The sequence below is a fragment of the Saccopteryx leptura genome, chromosome 4, assembly GCF_036850995.1.
Source record: "Saccopteryx leptura isolate mSacLep1 chromosome 4, mSacLep1_pri_phased_curated, whole genome shotgun sequence".
NCBI lineage: Eukaryota > Metazoa > Chordata > Mammalia > Chiroptera > Emballonuridae > Saccopteryx > Saccopteryx leptura.
The window spans coordinates 54,793,364-54,819,854 of NC_089506.1; the positions used below are offsets into that span (position 1 = coordinate 54,793,364).

General features: G+C 38.1%; 1 protein-coding gene across 1 annotated transcript in view; it reads right to left on the minus strand.

Annotated features, from left to right (window-relative positions):
* Positions 1 to 26,491, minus strand: part of GPC6 (glypican 6) — a 1,355,246-nt gene that overhangs the window by 137,622 nt on the left and 1,191,133 nt on the right. Inside the window, exon 5 of the mRNA XM_066380690.1 lies at positions 13,488 to 13,618. Within this exon, the coding sequence (XP_066236787.1) occupies positions 13,488 to 13,618 (131 nt within the window). The remainder of the gene's footprint in view (positions 1 to 13,487; positions 13,619 to 26,491) is intronic.

Consider the following 26,491-nt stretch of genomic DNA (forward strand, 5'->3'; position numbering starts at 1 on the left):
GCCACCTTTAATTCAGGAGAAGAAATACTATTTTAAGACACTCAAGGTCTTCTCTTTACAACAGAAGTTTCTAGAGAATAGAGCTTTAGGCTTAGCCGCCTCATTGTACAACAGATTATGAGCTCTGCTCCTTAAACAAATGGAGTCAGTATTACCTCCTGCCTGCCTCCCTCCAAGGGATGTTGAAAGAGATAATTAGATAATTTGGAAAAGTATTTAGAAGTCCCAGTGTAGACAGATGCTACAGATGTACACAGGAATTATCCTTCCCACCTAGCTGACTCACAAAACCTGTGGATTTCTGGAACGTATCTGGCACATGGACTGTCTCTCTTAAGAGGATTAATAAGATAATGTCTCAGAAGTCTGTTGGCATTCTGAGATGAAAGAAGCTGACATTAAAGATGGAAAATGCTGAAAGAAGAAATGTTTAGAACAGAAACAAAAGAGAGGGAGGTGTGCTGATCACAGGTTCGGATGCTGTATATTAGGTTTTTAAATAGAAGTATTTCTCCTTTACAAATTGTTGAAGCATCTTAACATATTACTCTTAAAATAAACTAACACAATGTGCACTTTTTCAGAGGGACTCATAGCTTTCTTTTTTTTTTTTTTCTGAAGCTGGAAACGGGGAGAGACAGTCAGACAGACTCCCGCATGCGCCCGACCGGAATCCACCCGGCACGCCCACCAGGGGGCGATGCTCTGCCCCTCCGGGGGGGGGGGTCGCTCTGTTGCGACCTGAGCCACTCTAGCGCCTGGGGCAGAGGCCAAGGAGCCATCCCCAGCGCCCGGGCTATCTTTGATCCAATGGAGCCTTGGCTGCGGGAGGGCAAGAGAGAGACAGAGAGGAAGGAGAGGGGGAGGGGTGGAGAAACAGATGGGTGCTTTTCCTGTGTGCCCTGGCCGGGAATCAAACCCGGGACTTCTGCACGCCAGGCCGATGCTCTACCACTGAGCCAACCGGCCAGGGCTGGGACTCATAGCTTTATACATATAACTCTGTATTCTTTATCTTCTGCAGGTTGATTATACTTTCATAAAAGTCATTACTGGGAAGCAGTGGCTGCAGATAAGCCTCTCTCAGCTTCTGTGCTTTTAACTATAGTCTATCTTCTCAGTTTCTACTCAGTGGGCTTTTATTATGGTGGGAAAATTGTTGCTATTCCTATAAATTGTTTTGAGATTTGTAAACAGAACTCTAATCTTTTATATTAGTATAGGTAGCAGTTAATGCTACCTAGATTTAATTGGAATTGATGTTTTGAGAGTAAGACTCTTTTACTTACTTATTAGATTCTAATTTGTATTAGGGTGTTAATGAATAAACTCTTTGTTAGATGACCATTTGGGAAATTCAAGTCTATCCAGTTTGTTCCCAAGGAAACAGAAGCTATCATTTCTGCATCAGCTCTACATATATTTTGCCCCAGTGTAGCCATTATTTTCATGAGAGACAGCTGAGGTATAATAGACAGGTCATGAATAACAGTTTAAAAGCTTGGAGTCTTTTCTTGACACCCGTGTGACCTTGGGGTAACATGTTCTCCCTAATTCTCAAGGCTATTATGAAGATAAAATGATAGGATGCCTAAAAAATACACAGAAAAAAATGAGGTATAAAGATGTATTACTATCTGAAGTAAGCTGTAATTAAATAGGACAATAACAGCAAGTAAAATCTATGGATTTTGCAGAGTGATGCATGAATAATTTAAGCTCTACAAAGAATAAGATCTTATACATTTTGTTCATCACTGTATCCCAGAACCTGTAAGAGATCTCACCACACAATATGTGTTTGAAAAAAAATTGGGAATAAAAGGCTATGAGTAAATAAAAAATTATAATTTCTCCCTTTTGCAAATATACAGTGAAGGCAATTAGGAGGCAAATTTTTGTAATGAGAAAGATAGACAGGAAAGAGAATTAACACTTACTGAGTGTCTGCGATGGACCAGATACTCACCATGCTACATGTGTTACACATTTATCACAAAGAATCACTTCTTTAAAATCAAAGTTAAATACTTCTTCCTTAGGCTTCAGAAAATACAACGAATCATGCATCTAGCTAAAAAAAAAAATCATTTCATATTTCCCTTACTCCATTTCTGTGCCATCCTGAAGCAAAACTAAATCAATAACTTTAAGCTGATAACTAGAACCATAAAATCTTATTTCTTTATCATTTAATGATAGCTACTCACTGTGCTTGACAAGCCAATTAGAGTGCAGAGAATTTTGTGTACAAAAGAGTCAGGCTTGGCTCTCATTGTTGGTGGACAAGCTAAAAGCCATGGGTTCCAGATATGACTAGGCTCACCTCTCAGGCAAGGGCTATTTTTTCGTAGCAGAGTGGAAAACAGCTTGGGTTGTATGCGAAGCCTTCTGTCCTGATTCCCCGTCTGTTAAAATGATAAGCAGCGGCACCCACACGTGGGAGTGGCTGTGTGTAGCACAGCCCAGTCCCTAATTGTTTGGGTAGAGCATAGAGCTGGTGGCCCTTTCTCAAGGTGGAAATAAAATGGGTGTGCAGAGTGGGAATAAAATGGGTGAAAACAAATGGGTGTGTGAAGAAACGTCTACATATCATTAATAGATGTGAAATTAAAATATTAAAACACACACACACACACACACACACATAAACACAAAAACAAAAAAACCACTTCATTAAAAGGAGTAGCAAGAAGCCCTGGCCAGATAGCTCCATTTTTGGAGTGTTGTCCTGAGTACAGAGGTTACCGGTTTGATCCCTGGTCAGGGCACGTATAGGAACAGCTTGATGTTCCTGTCTCTCCTGTCTCTCTCTCCTTGCCTTTCTCTAATAAATAAATAAATATTAAAAAAATAATAAAATTGCTTCACTTAAAAAAACAGTAGTAGCAAGAAGAGCTATATCTTCACCACTATACAAGATTAGAGTAGCAGCCTAAAGCCTCGTTTCATGCATTTTTTCCCCCTGGTTCCTAAGAGCATTCTCCTAATATCCTATAAAGTTTTTTTCTGAATATAAACTTAAAACATTTTAATAATGACTTCTTTCTTTAGCTATAAAATCACTACACTGATTATGCAAGCAGTTTAACTATCAGAGTTTTTATTTCTGGTTTTTCCTTTTTATTAGTGTGCCAGTTTCCTCTACGGATTGCCTTTAATAAAACAGGTTTTCATCCTTTGCCTCAGAACAATTTCTCATCTTCTTTCTCCTTCCCTACCCTCTCCCCCTCCTTTTTTCTCTCATTCTTTTACTCTCTTTTCCTTTGCTCCTTGATTTATGCTGTTCTTTCCTTAGAGGCTGATTACAATGTCCCTTGGCCAAGTTCTCTGGCAAACTCTTAAATTCCTGGATGGGTTCAGGATTCTGAGAAGAGAATTCCGGATTCCTGAATTAAGTCACGGCATCAGTTTCAGGTTTGGCTGTTTTTCATTGGCTTCATTTTCAAAAGCCAACTACTGTGTCAGTTTCAAGGTTTTAGAAATCTACTCTGATGCTTATGCAGCTTGGTTTCAGAATATGTCAGATATGTTGCATGCTCCTTAAAATCATTTTGTCAATGAAAGCAAATTATTTCCATTGGCTTGAGAAGATGACTTTTTTTTTCCTTGAAGCTTTTGCATTCCTAAAAGTACAGAACAGCTTGGTATTTCCTCCCAAAGGGTGAGTGAATAGGGAGGAGTTACAAGACACTGAACAAAGCGTATTTTGAATGTGAAAAGAAAAAAACTCTAACCCCATTGGTCTTCTATGATTCTGTCATAAGCCCTTTGTTTATAAGGTTTAAAGCAATTCTTTAAGATCGCTTTGCAAAATGTACACAAACATGTAAATTTCATCAGCATGGCTCTGTGTTATTCTTTCAACAAGTATTTGCTAAGTGTCTCTGAGGCCAGATATAGGTGCTGAGGATATGCCAAGTGGACATGTCCCTGTTCTCATGAGGTTTTGACAAGAAATCAGGGACTCACAAGAGCATGTAGTAACTGTGATGTGAACACCCACAAGGGACAACTAGCCCAGAGTGAAGTGTCAGAGAAGGCCTCCTAGAATAGCAATGGTACCTTGGAGCTCATTCTTACTGGCTTACAAGACCTTTTGTTAAATTTGCAAGCCACTTATTAAACACAGTGATTACTGAAAGTTAAACTGTATAAACTTAACATTATATATATAAATTATATTGAAAACAAAGGTGATATATACGCAAAACATTTACTATTCTCACTACTAATTATTTACTACTATCTATGCTCTGAGGCTATTTATGCCAATTATATCTTGAGGTTACTTATGTACAATTACATCATTGTGTGCTAGTCTGTGTTCAGTGGTTGATAGCTTGAAATCACCACAGAAATTGGCGAACACTACACAGAAGCACATTTTCTGCACAGAGAACTGGCTGTGTGAACATGCGCCCGTGTACCACTGGATCTTGCCTGGGAAGTGAAGAGATAGTTGGAGTATACCTAGGAAATGGTGTATATTCGCAGTGGAGGATAGAATGTTCCAGGATGAGGGGACAGCGTGTACAAAAGCATAAACAAGACAGGATGGTTCTGAGCCACAGAACCAAGGCTATTGTGTATATCTGGTGTATAGAGAGGCTCTCTAACCTCCTGGATTAAAAGTTTCTTTTAGGATTCAGGCTTTGATGGTCTTATTCACTACTACATCCGCAGCATCTAAGAGGGTGCTCAGAAGAAAACAGATGCTCAATAAATATTTGCTCTAATAATTTAAGATGGGGAGAGTGCCGAAGTGGGCCTGGAGGGGTAGGCTAAGCACCATGCAGGGCTACGTCTGGGCTTTATTCTAATGGCAACAGAGAACCGTGGAGAGGTATTAAACAGGGGATTGATGTGAACATATTTAATATTCAGGAATCCCTCTGGCTACAGTGTGGGAAATGGATTGCAATGCAGCAAAACCAAAGACAGGGAATTAATTAGGATGCTATCAACCATGTGTGAGGTGATAGAATTAGGGGAGCTGCTGTAAATGGATTCAAGAGATATTTAGAAGGATTCTTTAATGGGGTTCATTATGGATTGACTAGGAGGATAAAGGAGTCAGTAGGGTTCCTGACTAGGGCAAGAGAGCAGTCAGAGCCTGACCTGTGGTGGTGCAGTGGATAAAACGTCAACCTGGAAATGCTGAGGTCGCCGGTTCAAAACCCTGGGCTTGCCTGGTCAAGGCACATATGGGAGTTGATGCTTCCAGCTCCTCCCCCCTTCTCTCTCTCTGTCTCTCCTCTCTCTCTCTGTCTCTCCCTCTCCACTCTAAAATGAATAATAATAATAAAAAAGAGCAGTCAGAGGCATTCCCTGGGAGAGAGAACCCTGCGGGAAGGAAGGTTGTGGGAGGATGATGAGCTCAGTCTCTGACAGGTGTGTTTGAGGTGCAGGTGGAGCCGTGCAGCTGACCACGGGGTAAACAGGTGTGACCAGAAGAGTCATCCGGGCTAGAGAGAGTTTGGGGATGAAAACTCCTGTTGCTATAGCAAACTCAGAAAATTGTGTCTGAGGCCACCTGGATTATCTACACAAGAATTCCTTTGGTCACATCCCTCCATAAACCCTGTGTTTTAAAAATATTTTGTCTAGCTAACAGATGACATGTATTCATGAATAATTTATTGATTTTTTTTTACTCTGTAAGGCATCTGAGCTATTTAGATAATGTTTAAGATATACTCTGGGACAATGAGGAGGCGACATGAACGAGATGAACATATTGTGTTAGAAGAAAAAGACCTACAGAAAATCATACACCCTCCAAAGTTTTCTGGCAGAACAAGTGGCTGTAAACACACAGAGGTAGCTTCTTCCCAGGTTTAAACATAGGGTGGTGAGGTGGTGATGGTACCAGGATCAAACCAGGCTGCATATCCCGGAGTGGAAGGGAATCGCTAAGAGCTGGGGATAAGTGTGTATTGGTGAGACTGGGCAGAGGCCATTAAAATTCTATTGACACAATAACCCGTTATCCGTGAAAGTATGATTCTAGGAAAGCATTTTCTTCAAGGCTGGGAGGACTTCCCTTCAGGAGAGCAAGACGGTATCTTCTACTGTTTCTAAGAACACTGAGCACTAAAAACTGAACTGAGTTACGATCCCCCATTCCTGGGTTTACTGCATTAAATGGGATCTTCTCATTGTTTGCAAGTTCAAGTAAAAGAAAAATCTTAAAATAGCTCTCCTAAGGTTCTGGATAATAATCAGGAGTTTCATTTTATCATCAAAAGGAGAAAAATAAATTATTCCTTTTATGTGGAAGAAAAGTTAAAACTAGTTTGCTTTAGATGCATTGCCTATAAATGCATCATAAGCATTGTTTTCCAATCTTCATTTTACTTTATAAAAAAGATGTCCTCCCCCCTCATGCATTACTAGCATCTAAAAAATCTGATCCTATTATCCAGTGACATTAAAAATAGAAATGAAACAGATTCTAGTTTTTGTTTTGTTTTGTATAGAAATGAAGATTCAAAGACTAAAAGATGTTCCAAGGTCACTACTTCTTGGTGGAATATTCTAAGTGAGAGCTCTTGGGCAGAATATAAACTTTGAAATTTGAATAACCAGAGAAAATATTTTGAATTTAGAAATCTTGAGAACTTGCTCTTTTTTATATTTCTCTTCTTAAAAAGAAAACTAAAATAAGAAATAGAAATAGAACATAAAGCTTTATTAATTGTATGGCCAATTCACTTTTTTTTCTTAAGGATCAGATAGAAGGGACTGAACCACTTGCTGATGGAGCAAGCCAATTATTTCCATAATGTAAGAATAATATACTATTAGGCAGAGGCCACTGAAATTCCTCTAAAACCTTGTGCTCTGCTGGCACTGGTGCAGCCAGTGGACACAGGCTAGATATCGAGTTGTTGACGATCTCTGCTCATTCTTCTCTTCCCTCTAGCCTTTTTTTTTTCTTGAAGGTCTGTTTATTAGACACTTATTCAGTGCCAAGTCCTTCCATGTCATAGGCCAGGCAGAATTATGTGTCCCTTTTGGGGTTATTCTCTGCCATTGAAAATATCATGCATGAGTGGGTTTATATGCAGGTGTGTTTATATCAAACCTGCTCTTCTGATTTTAGGTGTTAAAGATAAGTTCACAGACCAACATAGAAGATGTAAAGCCATGGAGTCAATGCTCTTTATAATGTACATATCATATACATTTTCAATAATAACTATTAAAATGCTTAACTTTTATAAATGATTTTCATTTGATATATTTAATGCTAACCATCTACATGGATTATGTCATTTTACTCTGAAATGACTTTATGATTAATACTAGCATCTTTGATTTTTTTAGAAGAAAAATTTGTCACATTTAAAATTATTATTTTTCAATTACAGTTGACAATATTATTTTAGTTTCAGGTGTATAGCATAGTGGTTAGATAACTATATAATTTAAGAAATGATCCTCATGATAATTCAAGTAGCATTCTCATTTTAAATGTGAATTAATTGAGTTTAGACAAATAAATGATTTGTCCCAGGTCACAAGTAAAAACCAGATCCCAGGTCAGTCTGATGTCAAAATCTGATTTTCAAGAATAACAGGCCTGCTTCCAATGCATTTTAAGGTATTTTCTATTCCTTATTGTTGAAGTCTCTGTGGCATTATACTTCCATGTTCTGATTCAATTCAGCAAAATGTACTGTTTCTTCCACTTGTAAAATGACATGTGAAGGCAGCTCTCTGTAGAATATAAGTATGAGCAAGATGCAGTTCCTGTCCTGTAATAATTTATAATCCTGAGAAGGAGGAGGAGGATTTATACAAGTAACCATACCACAAGGAAGAATGTTTACTGTCTTAAGAAGGTCACATGTAACACAGGGGCTCAAAGCAAGGAAAAATACATGTAATTGAAATAAACACATATTGATTTGAACTAAATTCTAAACAATGTCCTCACATCTAAAATAAGATATTTATTTCTATGTGCATTTCCAAGATATTATTTATACCAGATGTTTTCAAAGGAGAAAGATCCAGAACGGAGAAATCTATCTGGATGCTAGAAAAAGAAACCTCATCACTAGTGAAAAGATAAGGTTAAGAATATAAACTGTTATGGCTGGAAAGGGGACCTTTCAGTCAACCTCTCATTCTAGAAATCAGAAAACTAAAACCTGCCAGCTAGGGGGAGAAATCATGTATTTCCTGTTGTTCTCTTAGGCTTTTTTCTCTTTATTTGAACTGTCTGGAGAAAATGAAGTATTTGAAGGCCAGCCCGCTCTTCTCTAATGGGTTGTACCCATGTCTGTAATAAGTATTAATTGAATGGATGGTTTCAATTGGAATTTAGTAAGTCTTTCTTCTTAATTTAGATTATATCTGACAAACCAATCTTTTCCTGGATTAGGTTTGAAATTACTCCTAATGTAGTTAAATTATATCGAGTGAGATCAGTTTCATCTTCCCTGATAGGATAAGAAAGAGATTATCAACACATATGAAATTCACAGGCAGAGACTCAAAGGTTTTTTTTCTCCCTTTCCTTGCAAACTTTCCCAAAACCTTCAAAGTTCTTTAATTTTGGGTGGGTAAAAGAAATGGTATAATAATGAGGGTGTTTTCCTGTCTTTGATGAAGATTGTGAAGTTGGTGAATGTAATAATCTTAGTTGAGGCTTGAAGAACTAGCAGCAAGTGTTTCTTATCAGTAGGTTCCCTGTAGTATCTTTCAGAAAACAACTTCTCTTAGATGTCTGGTCCTTCCATGCTAGTGTATATCTGGTCCGAGTAGGAAGATGCTTACTGAGGAAACAGTGGCATACTGGGAAAATCTTTTTCTTTGGATCAGATAGTTCTGGGCTGCAATCCCTGATTGACCACTTGCTAGCTTCAACACCTCAGACAAACCACTTAATCTCTCTAAAATTTACCTGTAAAACCAGGAAATGAATGTTTTTTTTATTTTTTTTTTAAGATTGTAGTAAGGATTTAAAATAAATGTATAAAGCATTTAGAAAAAGGACTGGCACAAGGCAGAGAATCTGTTTGTACTTTACAGTATTTCCCATGCTTGGTAAATGGTAGTGTATTTGTTGAATGAATATAGTAGGTGCTCAACCAAAGATAGGCATGATGATTATCAGTTACTAGATGATTATGTGTCTAAAAAAAACCAACAAAAGTTTTAATATGCTATTTTCCCCAGTCTCTAAATATATATGATATGATATATAATTATATATATAATTATATACAATATATAATATAATACTGTACAAAAGATATACAAATCAAGAGTTTGAAATGAGCACCATAATATTAATACCAATATATTATAACTGGATTATAAAGATTGGTTAGTCAGTATGCTTTTTAAAAGAAATGTCAGTGTGCCTTACCCCTAACAGCTTAGCTGTGGGCTAAATAGGAGAGGAAAAAGGATCTGAGAATACTTACACAAACAGAACTAAGACAAGAGTAGAGCATGAACAAACACAGTGGCAACGGGTCTTTCCATTAGTCTGTAACTATCACTACTTCATGATCTCAGGGAGGTTGGTTTTGTAGGCACCTGATCATTACAATGCAGTGACTAGCAATGGGGGTTCTGCATTCAGACACTCTATGCATTTTTCACACACCATGAAATCTTTGTAAATTCCTTAACTTTTCTAAGCCTTGGTTTTCTTATCTGTAAAATAAGGGGGGAGATCTGTCTCATCACAAACATTGTTATCTTACATAAAATAAACCATGTAAAGCACAGTGTGGTCCCTGGCAGTAAGCACTTTACAAGTGTGAGCTGGCAGTTATAAATATTGTTGCTTTTCTCTGAAAGAGGCTCTGGAAATGATGTCTATCTGTAACTGCTGTAATAAGGTAAATGACTTTCCAAGAAGTGGTCAATAATATCCTGGAGTAAAAAGTCTTTTTAATTGGTAAGGTTTACACCCTGGCTGGGTGGCTCAGTGGATAAAATATTGACCTGGCACACCGAAGGTTGTGGGTTTGATTTTCTGATCAGAGCACATAGGAGATTCAGCCAATGAATGCACAACTAAATGGCACAGTAAAACCATGAGTTGATGCTTCTCTCTCTAACTCTCCCTCCCTTTCTCACTTTCTCTCTATGTCTCTCTCAAATCAAGGGAAACATTAATTTTAACATTTACAACTCACAGGGAATCTGGCCTGCATTTATGAAATAGTTTCTTGCTTAACCCAAAACTCACCTATTAGCCGTTAACAAAGTCTCTAGTTATACAAATATTCCAGTGAAAGTCTGGAAAACTAGAAATTCAAATTTGATGAGAGTATCAACAGTGACCAAGCATTCCTTTGGAAAAGGAGAAATTCAAACATTCAATTCTTAACTAGAATGTAGATTTTAGATTTCAGTGCATGCATAATTTCATGAATGTGGCTTATAGGAAAAACAAAACTACACATTTTCAAATTCTATTTCCTTGAAGAAATAAGACCTGTGTCAGAACATTTCCTTTCCATCCACAAATCCTGTGGGTGTTTCCTGGTAAATGTGGCCAAATTCCAGACACTTTTTACTTCTCCACTATAGTAAACACTGGCTTTGGTCCTTCCTCTCTAGCTGATCTCCTCTCTCTCCCTTCCTTATCTCACTCCATCCCCTTTTCTCTATGCCCAGACTACTAGATATACTTTTTAGAAAGTTTCCAGCTTATTTGACATTTTTGAACTACTATTTTATGACCCTCTATACTATATCCTTTCATGTGAGTGTACTCTTACATGTCCTATATTATTTCTACTCTTGATTTTGACAATTCTTACAAAGAAATGTGTCTTTTTAAAAGCACAGACCTGCCCTGGCCGGTTGGCTCAGTGGTAGAGCGTCGGCCTGGCGTGCAGAAGTCCCGGGTTTGATTCTCGGCCAGGGCACACAAGAGAAGCGCCCATCTGCTTCTCCACCCCTCCCCCTCTCCTTCCTCTCTGTCTCTCTCTTCCCCTCCCGCAGTGAGGCTCCATTGGAGCAAGGATGGCCCGGGCGCTGGGGATGGCTCCTTGGCCTCTGCCCCAGGTGCTGGAGTGGCTCTGGTCGCGACAGAGTGACGCCCCAGAGGGGCAGAGCATCGCCCCCTGGTGGGCAGAGCATCGCCCCCTGGTGGGGAGAGCATCGCCCCCTGGTGGGCGTACTGGGTGGATCCCGGTCGGGCGCATGTGGAAGTCAGTCTAACTGTCTCTCCCTGTTTCCAGCTTCAGAAAAATACAAAAAAAAATATTTTAAAAGCACAGACCTTATGAACAACCAACTACTACAAGGTAGTTAGACAAATTCCACAATAATGTCTTGTCTATATTCTGCTAATAGAGAGCCCATCTAACCTCTTTGATAATTTATTAAAAGTATAATTTGACTTGAACACGCATACTCACACGCCAATGAAAATCTCTCCTTCTGAGAAGTGTGAGGTGCTCTCAAGTTACAGACAGTTTTGCCCACATGGTTGTTCATGCCCTTTCTGTAGAACAGTTTTGAACATCAGCAACCTTAGCACCCAGTTACTAGAGCACCTATAGGATTTTTGGCTTCTCAAAGCAACATTAATTGGTTTTTAGGCAAAAGCTTTGAGAGGAATAAGTGACTTCTATTTTTTCCCAGGAAAGAAAGAAAATAGCTTTCAATGGAATTACCAAACATGATATTTCCCCAACAGGTGATGGTAATTTGGAGCATCCTTCTTTATATGGGGTGTCCCCAGAGGCAGATTTAACCACGAGCATACAGAGTGCACGCCCTGAGCCCAACCTCTGGAGGGCCCTACAAAACCCTAACTTTACACTTTTTTCTAATGAAACCAAGTTTGGTTTCATATGTGCAATTTTAACATTACTAGTATATAATATTTTTTATTTATTTAAAAACATGGTTAACATGTATTTTTATTTTCCCTGTCTCTCTCTTTTTTTAAGGGGCCCAATATTTTCGTTTCCACCCAGGACCTCAACTGACCTTAATCCACCTCTGGGTATCCCAACCTTTTTGACACCCTGAACAAGGCCTATGAAACTCTTAGCCCAGGGGTCCCCAAACTTTTTACACAGGGGGCCAGTTCACTGTCCCTCAGACCATTGGAGGGCCGAACTATAAAAAAAAACTATGAACAAATCCCTATGCACACTGCACATATCTTATTTTAAAGTAAAAAAACAAAACGGGAACAAATATAACATTTAAAATAAAGAACAAGTAAATTTAAATCAACAAACTGACCAGTATTTCAATGGGAACTATGCTCCTCTCACTGACCACCAATGAAAGAGGTGCCCCTTCCGGAAGTGCGGTGGGGGCCGGATAAATGGCCTCAGGGGGCCGCATATGGCCCGCGGGCCATAGTTTGGGGACCCCTGTCTTAGCCCATCCCTCTCCCAAGGGGGGAGAGAAAGAGACACAGGCCAGATTCCTTCTTACCCTACATTCTACTAGTTCACCCTGGAAAGCCCAAATCTAGTTTGGTTCACACTCAACCAAGAGACATAGATGGACTCCACGGCTCTCTTCTTCCTGCTCTCCCTCTACCACCCATCCTCTCCTCCTTTAATACATCGTGAAATCACTTTCACAAAGGATTTTAAAAATCAAAGGAAGCTAAGCACAACTCCTTGCCTGACATATTTTTATGTAAATGACTTTCCGTTAAAGCTGCAATGACTCAGTCAGCCACCAGGTTTAAGAGACTGATAGAGATTTGGTCAGTGTTTCGTGACAAGGGGCCTGGTAAAAAAGAACAGAGGGGCATTATGCAGTCATCAATGTGGGTGAAAAGGGGTGATGAAGGAAAAGGCTGCGGACTCATTGCACACTTTTCAATTTTGCCTAAGGTGAGTCCTGTTTCTTTTCAAATGGGTGGGGACAAATAAAAATCGTGCACCTGGTGGTTGTGTTCTGCAGCTGCAAACCCAAAAGCTCTGTCTCGTATGATTTATGAAAATGAACTACTTTTTTTCTTGAATGTGTGCTTGTCTTCATACAAAGGAGCATTTTCCCCTGAAGATCCATTAATGAAGGTTACACCACAGTCTTAAAAAAGGAAGTCAGATGGACTGTTTAATTATTTACAATTGAATGTATAGAACATTTGCCTGGTTTGCACAGCTGAAGATATAATTAAAAGTTCCTCGAGAGAGAACAGGATAAGAATGTGCAGAAATTTCAAACATTAAAAATAAAAGTTTCCCTCAGATTGCTCACAAATGTGAGTATAGTCAGATATACACGAGGTTCTCTGAAACTTTTAGCAGCCAGTAATTTCTTCATGATTGAGTAGTTGCGAGCTAAAAGATTGCTTCCTTTCTCAATGCCATTTTGTTAGACATTTTTAATGAAGCAGAAAATTTGTAGCTTGACAGGAAAAGCTCACTGACAATGTATTAGAATTTATAATCCCCACTGACATATCTAGTTACTTCATTTTTAGATTACAGCACTTTTCTTATTAATAGACATATGACTAATGCAAATACCTTTGCAGACACCTGCATGCTGTTTTCCTGCATGTTCATAATGGCTTCGGAGATCTTGACATCTATAGGGTCCATGACTGACTCAATGTTGAATGGTCCTTCCAGTCGCTCCGCCACCAAGAGCATTGCATCTGTTAAAATAGAGGAACATGATTTATTTGAGAACAGAGAGCTTCAGGTTCTTAATGCGTGTTTAAACATTTCCAACATGACTGGTTGAAAAATATGCATTCATTCAAATTTTTTACTTGCTTGTATATAGTCTAAAATGGAATGAATGCCTACATCTTAAATAAATATTTTATTACACTTGATTTAAAATTATTTTACATGTATAGAGGCAGGTTTAAAAATGAGAAAATAAATTCAAGTTAAGAAAGTAAGAGAATTGACTATAGCTGACTATGCTACATAAAATTAAAAACAAACAAACAACAAACAAACAAACAGAAAAATAAAACCTCAACCAGTATTAGGTCAGGGGTAAACTGCATTTCAGAGATGGAGTCTATCTAACCTCTTCTGGGGTATGTGGAAAATTGAGATTGGAGTAATGCTAATGTGTGAATTTGGATGCACAAAGGTCAGGACCAAAACTCAAGCATATCTATGTGTGTAAAGCAATTCTGCATTTTCTGAAAAGAACAGACCTGTACATACTTTGTGCTATTACTCTATCTACCATGCCCTTCTGTTTTTGTACTTTGACACCCTTGAGGATCGGGAAACTTATCTTACTTGGTTTTGTATATTCATGGCTTATTTGGTGTCTATCACTTGTAAGCACTCAAAAAATGTCTATGACATTATAGTGAACTGAAAATATTGCTTGGGAAACTTTAGTTTTCTGGAGAAAATGATAATAGTGATATGGAGGCATGAACTATGAATTAGGAGCTAAAAATTGAGTTCTTGTCCTTGCTCTATCACTAACAAATTGGAAGGCTAAGGGACAAATTCTGAGTTTATTGGGCAACATAGTAGAGAAGTGTATAAAAGGGACTGGTGTTGAGCAGTTTCTCAGTGTCTACAAGAGGGGCATATGTCCATTTGTATGTCACTGGAAGTAGCCAACTCTTGTTCTCAATATCCAGGGTATAGTTTTAAATTTATCTCTACTAAGACTGTAAAATAGAAGTTCCTATAATTCTGAAAATGTGGCTATTGAAACTTGAAATATGGCTAGTGTGACTGAAAAATTAAATTGTTAATAAATTTGTTTGCTTTCAATTATTTTAAATATCCACATGAGACTATGGCTACATTAGACAGCACAGCCTAGACTTTTTCACATACAGATGCAATAGATCTCAAATTTTTAAATTGTCAAAGCTCTTGGAAGCCAATCTTAAAACACTTTCCATTCTCCAAAATAATATATGTTTATTATCAAAACACAAAATATAGAAAAGAAAAATGAAGGAGAAAAATATACCCATAATTCCTTTTCCTAGAATAACACTATGAACAGTGTGGTATATGCCCTATGGCTTCCTTTCTCTCTCTGTGCATGAATATTTTAAGCATGCAACTAGAAATATATCATATAATTTGCTTTTAGATGTATTATATTATTAATGTAAAGCACTATTTATAGTAGCTATTTTATAGTATTAGTGTAAGGAAAGCAAATTTTATTTTTATTACAAATTCAACCATGCTCAACAAATGGTTAACATCAAAACATTTTCAGGGTTATAAGTAGTTATGAGTGAGGCTCCTGAGAAAACCTTGAAGATGGATAATTTTTTCATAAGAGAGATACAGTATGGTCTGGGAAGCAAAAAAATCACATTCTTAAAGAGTCAGGCTTTGTGAACAGCATCAGCTTTTACCCTGTTTTCTGGCTTTCTCAGCCAGACCCCATAACTGAGTACTTGCTCCACCCTCTGTGGAATGAGTGACAGTAAACACATCCAGGAGCATGAAGTAACTAAACACATTAGGGAGGTGTCTCTATCCCAGCCACATCCCCAGTACTCTGTCCCATGTATTCTCATCGATGCACATGACGTGAATCACTTAGTTGTGAAAAGGAGTCACTAAGAAGCCCTAACACTTTCTGATATTTTCCGTAGATAATGCAGACCTATCTGTATGTGTCACAGCAGGAACTTATTAAAAAAAGTAGCAATGTAAATGAATCTTTCTGATCTAAATATTTGGTTATATAGATAGAGAATGCATGTTGTTTGGTTTTAGTATTTTAATATTAGATATGTTTTCTCCTTTAAGATTTAAAAAGGTGGATCACCGTTGCCTGAGAGCTGGTCTGTTTCTTTCATGCCTTTATATCTACTTTGTGAGTTTGTCAAAAATAATCCCTTTCCCTCTTAGACTTTCCATCAGGCTTTTTGACGAAGATTAATTATGACAAATGAACAAATTTGTCCGGACAGGTGTATCCTGCTAAAAGAATCAAGAAGCCTTGAAACATGAAAAAGAACTGACCTCATGGACTTACTAAAAATGCAATTAAAGGAACTGATAAGTATGAAACACTTAATTGTGTGCTTTACATAAATATCTGAATAAATCATTATATAGTATATTGGTCCATCACAGTATATCTATCTAACATAACTGGGTTGAGTTGAGATGGTAATAATGTTGGCTTCAGTGGAAATCTGAAAGCAGTTGTGCTCTGGGCAAAAAGAATAAATTTTTGGATTGGATTATAAGGACTTAGTGTCACAACGAAAATGATGGGGTCTAAAACATCTCTGAGAATGTTTTCTTGATTGATTAAATTAAAAACACTCCCTCTCTATTAGACATTCCCTTCAATAAGTAAGGTAAAAAGCTGTTTGATTCATATTAGAAAGTGGGAAACTTCCCTTTGGTGATTTCAATCCGTTTGTTCCCTGCTCCTTCACCGCCAGTGCTTCCGTTTAGGTTCCTGGGTCTGCACACTCCTCTCCTCTGTTTTGACCTTAGCCATAATGGAAGTGCTCAAGGTGACTTTTTCCCGAGCATTGCCTGCTTGGCCTTGGAAAAATACAATCCTATTGATGATTCTAAATATTAAACATGTATCCAAAAGGCCATACTTACTCAAATTGCTTGCCTCTATACTTCTATTTTTATCTCAATTTATTTGCTTTGTTATACAAACTAATTTATAATAATAAATTTTTGATGTAGGTATACATCTATTTATTTTTTTAATGTTGATTACTAGTTAGAATATGCTACTTTAAGCTGATTTTTAAAATCTGGTTTAGACTAATATTAATTTTAAATACACAAAGACACACATATATAAATGCACATAAACTTTATTAAGTAAAATTTAGATTCTCTTTTGCAAACTCAAAAGCCAATATAGATTGGGTGAAAACTTCAGAATCATCATTAAGAGTAGTAATTTGCAGGTAACAATACTGTAGTGTGCACTTAAAATTTTGCTAAGAGGGTAGATTTCGTGTTATGTTTTTTTTTTTAAATTACAGTTTAAAAAAAGAGTGACAATGATTATTGTACTGATCAACTAGTGAAATGGAGAAAAGGGAACTACTGGTGGAAATATAAACTGGTACAGCCACTGTGAAACAGTATGGAGTTTCCTCAAAAATCTAGAAGTAAATTCCATATGATCCAGTAATTGTGCTTCTGGGAAAATGAAATCACTATCTCAAAAAGATAGCTGGGCCCCCATGTTCACTGCAGTATTATTTAAAGCAACCAAGATATGGAAATAACATCACATGTCCACTGAGAGATGATTGGATAAAGAAGATGTGGTACATGTACATAGACAATGGAATATTACTCAGCCATAAAAAGAAGGAAATCCTGTCATTTTTGGCAACTCAGATGGACCTTGAGGCCATTATGCCAAGTGAGTAAATCAGACAGAGAAGACAAATACTGTGTTATTTTACTTACATGTGGAAATTAAAAAGAAACTGAACTCATAAATACAGAGAACAGGTTGGTGATTACCAGAGGTAGAGAGTATCGGGTGGGAAAAGTGGGTGAGGATGGTCAAAAGGTACAAACTTCCAGTTATAAGTCTTGGCGATGTAATGTCCAACATGGCAACAACAATCAACAACACTGTTTATTGGAAAGGTGCTAAAAGAGTAGATCTTAAAAGCTCTAGTCTCAAGAAAAAAATCTGTAACTTTGTGTGGTGATAATGCTAACTGGATTTACTATGGTAATCATCTTGTAATATATAAAAAATTATTAGGTTGTACACCTTGAACTAACACAATGTTATATGTCAATTATATCTCAAGATAAAGAGCCCGAAAATGTATGTCTCCTTATGATATAATCATCCCTTCCCCCAGTTCTCATTTTTGTTCTAAATATGCACGACAGGATACCGCAGGGCCACAAAAAGAAAAGTAACTTTGCAGAAAACTTCTCCACTATTCCACTATTTCACATTTCCACTACAGTGTCATGCTCCTGGTTCTTGCCTTTAGGAGTCTAGTTTAGGCATGTTACCAAGAAGAAAGTGACAGTGGAAGGACAGAGCTGTTCAGACCTAGGACAAGAAAAAGGCCTGGGAGTGAATGGTGGCAATCCCTGGGTCATAGACCCCCGGGGGCAAGAAGGTCTGTGTGGCCCACAGAGCAGCCAGTTGTGTTTCTATTTGACTGGGTTGCCTCCTACCTGCTGGGCAAAGCTGTCACCAAACTCCCCAGGCACCAGGAGAAACCCCTCTCTTTGCTGGGGTTGAATAATGCTATGTTTATCTCTCTTCCCAAAGTGAAGGAAACACACAGTATTTTCATTACACCATGGCAGTAGTTGACAAGTTTCTCTGAAACCAATTAAGTCAGATCATGGCCATAACATACTTCAGAGGCTGTCATCCTGTGCTATCATAATTATTTCTGTGCCATTTATATTTGAAATATTTGGAACATTATTTTTTACTGTATTCTTGGAGCTATTACCTATTGTCAGTTAGACTGGGGCAGTTTTAGGATGTCAGCGAATGATCATCAGTTCTTTTCTGCACAAATATCTCATGCCATCCAAGTCTTGTTTCTCCTTTTAAACAGAAGATGTTTGCCTTACTGAAGCAGTATGTGTGACTTCTGTTTCTTAATGGTGACTAAAATTTAAATGATTAGAAATAACTGGGATCGCAGCATGAGGTTCTGACACACACAGAGATGCTCTCACTGTGTGTTAGCACAGAGGGTGGGTATAGCAAGAAGAGTATGAACTAGAAAGTGAAATTTCACCAGACACCAAATCTGCTGGTGTCTGCATCTAAGACTCCCTAGCTTCCAGAACTATGAGAAATAAATGTTTACAGTTTAAGCATGGTTATTTTTGTTATAGCAGCTCCAATGGATGAACATATCTGCCAAGGTGCCAGACATATAAGTGAGGCTGTCTGCAATCTTCCAGACCCACCCATCTGCCAGCTAGCTGACTGCCATCTGGTGATCCTGGTCAACACCACATGGTGCAGAAGAGTCATTCAGCCGAGCCTTGCCCAAATTCCTGATCCACAGTCCTGTGACTTTTAATAATATGGTTGTTATTTTAGGCTGCTAAATTTGGGGATAGTTTATTTCGTAGCAGTAGGAAACTGGAGCAGCCAAATTATAATACTTACAAAATACTCACTACTTTTTGACAGGACTCAAATATCTAGGATTCTAATAAATTAATATTTAATAAATTTGCCATTTATGAGGTAACCCTTGTTGACAAACACTGCAATGGTCAAGAGAAAATAAAAGAAAAAAACACTTTGCTCTAAAGGAAACATACAAACAGAATTTGCTCTAAGTCCGCAGAGCATTACAGTAGAACGTTATGGTATACTGAATACACACCAGCACCCTCAGACGGGGATCATATTTCCCCTGGCATGTGAGCATGAGCTAGAGAACAAGTTTGGAAAGAAGTAACAATTCTGACTTTCGTCTAAGTCTTTGACTTTATAAGGAATAAAGGCTCTGCCACAGGGAGCTCGCTGTTCCCTCTAAGCTCTGGGTGGCACTGAAGTGAAACTGTCTTGCTCCATAGACTGCTGAAGGTTTGTACCCCTCTAGGATCAAACATGTTTTTAATTTATTCCTTGAAAAAAAGGAGATGTAAAATCAATAATGATTTTGCTACATAATGATTTTGATATGGAAAAGAATGATTTTTTAAAACGTTCCAGAGGAGGCAAGAAGAGAAAGCCGTTTTCTTTTAAAAAGAGATGTTATTAAGCTTTTCCTAAGGAACTGTAGAGTAGAAATCACCTTAAAAATTCAGTTGAGAAGGGGTTAGAGGAAGTGGGTGAAGGTAGTCAAAGTGTACAGACTTCTAGTTATAAGATGAATAAGATCTGAGATCTAACCTACAGGATGTGACTATGCTTAGCAATAGTGTATCTTATACTTGAAAGTTGCAAAGAAAACATCTTAAAAGTTCCCATCTACAGACACACACACACACACACACGCACGCACACACATGCACACACGCACACACACACCACACAGGTAACTATGTGAGACAATGGAGGTGTTAACTAAAGTGTGTGTGATAAACATTTTGCAATATATAAATGTACCAAATCAACATATTGTATACCTTAAACTTACACAATGTCGTATGTCAATTATATCTCCATAAAACTGAAATAAAGAGAAAACTTAATTGAAATAAGCTCAACTTGCCTGGCCAGTGGTGGTGCAGTGGATAAAGCATTGACCTGGAATGCTGAGATCACTGGTTTGAAACCCCGGGCTTGCCCGGTTGAGGAAAATATGAGAAGCAACTGTTATGAATTGATGCTTCCTGCTCCTCACACCCTTCTCTCTTTCTCTCTCTCCTCACTCTAAAATCAATAAATAAAAAAATCTTAAAAAAAGAAGTTCAACTTAAGAACTATTTGTTCTGTGTCAGTATTTCACTCCAGGTCAGTGGTTGTGGGGTGCAGAAGCAGTGCATGGCTGCCATATTTATGGCATTTGGAAACTTTCTGAAGTGACAAATTAAATTTTAAACATTTTTTTCTTTCTTTAAAGGAAATTAGAATTAAGATAATAACATGTTATTTTAAAGTGCTCATGAAATCTAAAGTTTTCCTAATAACACAGTCTTTGAAAAGTGAAAGTGATAAGCACAATGTGCTTTCCCATTTTCTCAGAATTCAGAGCCCCCAACTTTGCTCCTTCTTTTGAAGCAATGCTCCCCCTCTCGTACATCTGCAGCACTCTCATTTTAACCCGGCCAAGATATTTTCCCTACTGAGAAGCAGACAAAGAGTAAAAAATAAAGATCCCTCAATTTTATAGGCACCCTAGTACATTGATTCACTGGCACCCAGTTTCTCACTGAAAGGGGAAAAAAAAAGCTACTTCAGTGTTTACACATAGGCTCAGTTATGCCCATGGCGTGGATGCAATGAGAAGGCTCTGCTTTCTCCTGTGGCTTGCGGGAGACAGGCACACTGAGTAGACATGTGTCCTTTGCTTTCACCCAACTGATTAATCAAAATGCTAGTGAGATCTCCGACAGGATTGTATTTCAGGAGAGGCCTGGAAAGAACTCAGCTGGTGGAGACTGAGGGGTACACCATGAGCTGAATAACCAGAAAAGAGAACTTGAACTTACCTAGTCAGAGGGTTTAGGAGCTTTTCTTGAGTTTACTTAAAAAAAAAATTTTGGTTTTGCTTTTTAGGAAAATTCTATAGCTAAGATATTTTCATTTTTAGAATTCTAATTCATAAAACTACCAAACAGAGAATATTTCCCCTCTTGGGACTATATTTTATATTTTTTTACACTGATCTCTCTCTCTACTTCTGGCATTGCTGCTCTGTAATCTCTTTTCTGACATTGCCAACAGAACTATCTTATTTATTTATTTACTTATTTATTTATTTAATTAATTAATTTAGAGAAGAGAGAGAGAGAGAGAGAGAGAGAGAAGGGGGAGAGGCCTGGGGTTTCAAACCGGCGACCTCAGCATTTCAGGTCAACGCTTTATCTGGTGTGCCACCACAGGTCAGGCAGAGCTGTCTTTTAAAAATACAAATCTGATGAGGTCACTGCCTTGCTCTAAAGGTGCCATTGCCTTTAGGATATAGTCTGAACCTCACAGCCTGGCATAAGAAAGACCTTTCATAAGCTGAACCCCGTCTATCTTAGCGGCATTGCCTACCACCATCCTTGGAGTCCCCCACCTTCTACACAGACTTTCCCCTTGTAGTTCCAACTTTAAATGACATTAATGTCACTGAGGACTCCCACACACCTAATCTAACCTAAAATTGATGGCAGACAAGTTATTCTAAATGCAGCTCTGTTCTCATTTTACCTCCTCAAGAACTTCCAAGGGTTCAGTTTAAAAAGATCATAATGAGACTCCATCCCTTGCTACAATAGATTTATTTCTCTCACCTTAAGTTGTCCCATGGTTTCCTGCTGATACAAACAATGTCATAGTGAGTGTCCTTCCAATTAATTCATTTAATACATGTGCAAATAAATCTGTTGGATAGGGTCTTAGAAGTGAAACTGCTGGGTCAAAGAGATGAGTATTTAAATTTTTGATAGTGTCCAAGTTCTCCCTGCAAAGGCTGTACCTGTTTACATTCCCAATGGCAAGATATGAGTTTCTGATTCTCTAAGTCTCAAACTTTTGGTGTTAAGATCAAATGTCTGGATCTTCACGAATTTGATTAGGGTAAGAAATTGGCATCTCAGCGCAGTTTTTACTTGACTTCTAATTATAAGCAAAGCTATTTCTATTGCTTTTTCTTTTCATAATCTTTGTTCACTTATTTTTCTGTTGGGTTATAGATTTTTTCATGTTGATGTAAAGAAATTATTAGAATACATTGAAGACACCAGCTCTTTTGTGACATGAATTACCATTTTCCTCCTAGTTGTTATTGTTATATATATATTTTGATTTTGTTTATAAAGTTTATTCGCTGTAAAAAAATTTGTAAAATTGTATATTCAAATTTACCAATCATTTGTTTAAATTTTTTTCTTGTGTCATATTTATACAGGCATTCTGCTTTCCAAGTTTACGTCTATGACCTAACATACAGCAACTCTCATTTTCATTCACTGGTTTCCTTGCTGTTTCTTGAATATGAGGCCATGCACTCTTCTGCCTTTGCATTTACCATTTGTTCATTTTTCCTTAAATATTATCTCCCTAGATATCTCTTATTTTCTTTTTATCTCTACCAAAATGCCACTTCTCAAAAAAGCCTTCTTTAACTACCCTACAGTCTTCTAGAGGTCCATATCCAATTGCATTATTCCTCATAGAACTTAGTACTTGCTGAATTACTATATGTATATTCGCTGTTGTCCCTCTTTCTCCCACTATTATGTCACCTGCAAGAAGGCAGGGACTTCATCTTTGATGTTCAATTCTATGGTCTCAACCCCTAGAACAATACTGTTACTTGAATCTTAAGATTGTTAAGTGAACGTTTTTTAAATGAATTACTGGAACAAATTTTAAAAATGTTCTGGTATTTTCTCCTAGGAACTTAATAAAAAGTAACTTGCTCCCCTCCTTTCTGCCTCTAACTTCCCCGTCTCTAGTCTCCTGCCACGCACACTATCGCAAATGCCTGCAAAACTTTATTATCACTGGCCTACAGGATAAATAGCCCCTCGGCAGCCTTTGATGTGTTATAAGGTAGATGAAGAGTTTCTGTGGGAATTTAGAATCTTATTGTACTTTTTTATGAGATAGAAATAACTTTTTAGATCTTTTAGCTTGAAATTGAAAAAGTATGGCTGGGTTTTTTTTCTGTCAGAGGTCATTTTTAGGTTAATAAAAAAAAATTATGCTATTGACATTTTAAAGTTTAACCAAACAAGGTAATTCCTGCTGTTTCTCAAAACTACAAGTTTACATTAATTTTTAAAACAATTTCTGTGATGAATGTCAGTTTTGTGCCTTCCCTGTAATTTGTCTACACTCATTAAACATCAAGTTGATGATCATTTTTTTTCCTATTTTTCCAATCCTGTATGATGTTTAAGTTCATGAAAAGATACTTTAAAAAATCAGGCCATAGTGAAAGGGGATGAGAGGATGGGATCAGAGAAGGGAAAGAGATTAGTGAAATTATATATATATAACACAGCGTTATAGAGAGCAGGACAGCAAATCTTGGAGGGAAGGGGGGAAGGCGTAGGGGAGTGGAAGCAAGGGGGGTGTAGAAGGGAACACGGGGGTGGGGGGAGATATACTCGGTAGGACACTTGAATCTATGTAAACACAATAAATTAAAATCAATAAAAAAAAAGAATCAAGCCATGACAGGAATTAGATCTAACTAAAGAAATCATACACCCCAAAGCAAGGTGAACAATAGAAAATGAAAACAAACCAATTAAATGCAATTTAAAACAGTGCACAGGTACCTAATTCAAAAATAAAACAGGAGTAACCACCCTGATTAATTATAGTAACTAAAGAACTGAAGCGAAATATAAGAGAATTTAATGAAAATAATAACTGTTTACTTTGAAACTAAACCAGGAAGAAAAGAAATATACAAACTAATTTCATTTCAAAACCAGTGCAAATGAAGAAGCTCATTTTGCTTCAACACTGTAAAAGAAAATGCAAATTGTGGGAAAATTAATTCGCTAGTAGTCCTAGCACCATACAGAAATTGGAACCTATAAAACTCATTTTCAGACATTGGTTTTGGTTTAGCAGAATGATGCATTGAATTTCATAAAAACATAATAACAAAAACATAAGTATCATCCCACTGCTATAATAAATCTTTGAGATATTTGGTTATATCACAAAGCAGAAAGAGTAGGTATTTTAAATCATGAATTTGATGGAAATCAAAATATATACTACTTAACTATAATAGATAATGGGGTAAAGACTTGTGACCCCTTGTTCCTTCATGAACTCTGAGTAGGTCATAGCTGAATGTCTCTCATTTCTTTCCCACCCCCAATCTGTAAGCCAACTCAAAAAATGGAGAAATGCTCCACACACTAGTAGTACGTAGTCTTGACTCCCATCAATGGGACTTTCTGTGGTAGCACAGGATGTTATTACATTATTGGTGACAGATTTCTAACAATGAGTGGTGGTACAGTATTTTGGTTAAAAGCATAAGCTCTGGAGGCTTCTAGTCAAGATGGCAGTATAGGTAAGGGCACATTCAAATCCTCCCACAACCACATCAAAATTACAACTAAGCTATAGAACAACCATCATATGGACCCACTTGAAATCTAGTTGAATGGAAGTCCTACAACTAGGGAATTAAAGAAGAAGTCACATCCAGACTGTTAGAAGGAGCGGAAAAACACTGGCTAGTTTCATACTCATATGTGGCCAATAAAAATCAGGAGGGCTATCTCGCCTGTGGAGGTCCCCCTTGAGAAATGAGGGGTCCCAGCTCCACACCAGGCATCCCAGCTCAGGGTTCCAGAGCCAATATTATACCCCCATAACTTCTGGCTGTGAAAACCAGCAGGGACTGTAGCTGAGTGAGACAGAGGCTGCTAGAGTCCCAGGCAGTTCCTCTTAAAGGGCCCATGCACAGACTTACTCAGACACAGTCCCTCTGAGCTCCAGCACTGGGGTAGCAGCTGATGAACCAGGGACATACAGGGGAGGAACTGAATTGTCTAGCATCAAAACAACAGCTGCGGTAGCAACTTTCTGTCAGACAGAAGTGCTGGCAGAGATCATTGTTCTATTTCCCAGACCACCTCATCCTCAAATATACACTGTCAACATATCTGAATCTCCATCACCTGGCTCACACTGTTTGTCCCACCCTGGTGATTTCCCAAGACCCTGCCCCACCCAACTTGCAGGCCCAACCAAGCTGTTTCTAGTGGCTTTTCCTTATGAATGGCCTGTCTTCACTCATGTTTAAAACTTTTCTAAAATCTCTCCAATAAGCGGTATCTGGCTTCTGCTACCCCACACCTCTTGCTATGTGGCCCCAGGCCTGGCACTAGTGGCAGCTGGCTTGGTTCACACTTTGGTCTCCCTTGGGCACCGTTAAGCCCAGCATAAGTAACAGCCACTTTCAGATTGCTCTGTAGCTTGTGATGGATGGACCCAGGCAGAGCACAGGAGGTGAATGACCTTACACCTCCTGGGAGGCACCAGACCATGCCATCTCCAAGGGTGACCCACTCAATGGCAAGGTAACTTTTATCATTTCCTCTTTCTTTACATCTTGTATAATGTTATCTTCAACATATGCCTCATGGTGAAGACAACGATCATTTTCTCGCTAAGGAGGGGAAGAAAAAGAGAAAGAGAGACAGAGAGAGAAAGAAAGGAAAGAAGAGAGGGGAAAAGAGGTGAGAACTCCCTATAGCAGAAGTGAGTACTTTAGCAGCATTTCCAAAAACCTGGTACTGCTCTAACAGTTTAAGCACATAGAGATTCATTTTGTTTTTTACAGCATTGTTATGCAGTAGGAAGTACTATTCTTTCTTTCTAAGACCCTAGAGGTGAAATAGCTTGACCAAGGGCTCATAGCCTTGGAGTGGTTAGAGTAGGTTCTGTTCAGAGTAGGGCAGATCTAACAATGATGAATTGCTTAAACTTGCCCTTCTAGCCAAGGAGACCTACTTGACTGCCAGGCAGATGAGCTTGAGCACTTCTGTGTGCTGTTAAGGAGGAAGAGGTGGGGCAATCATTGCCTGCTCCAGGGCAGCAAATTGTATTCTCTGGTCCTCCTCCTTTGTGAAGTTGCATTAAATAACAAGTGCCACTGGGAACTTCATGCTGAGGTCCTCCTATTGCAAGTTGTTGGGTTCACACTTTCTTTTTGGGGGGCTTTTCTCTTAGTGTTTGGACTCTTCTAGAACTTACCATTGAAAAGCAACCTGTTGATTATGACAGTGCAGGAGATATATTCTCTTCTGAGGACCTGCCTATGATTGATGAAGGAATGTTTGACACCAGTCATAGAATTAAAGATAACTTCATTTATTTCGTTTTCAGAAAGCTATAATTTTCTTGGTAGATTCTTTGTTATGCTTAAGAACACAGTCTGACC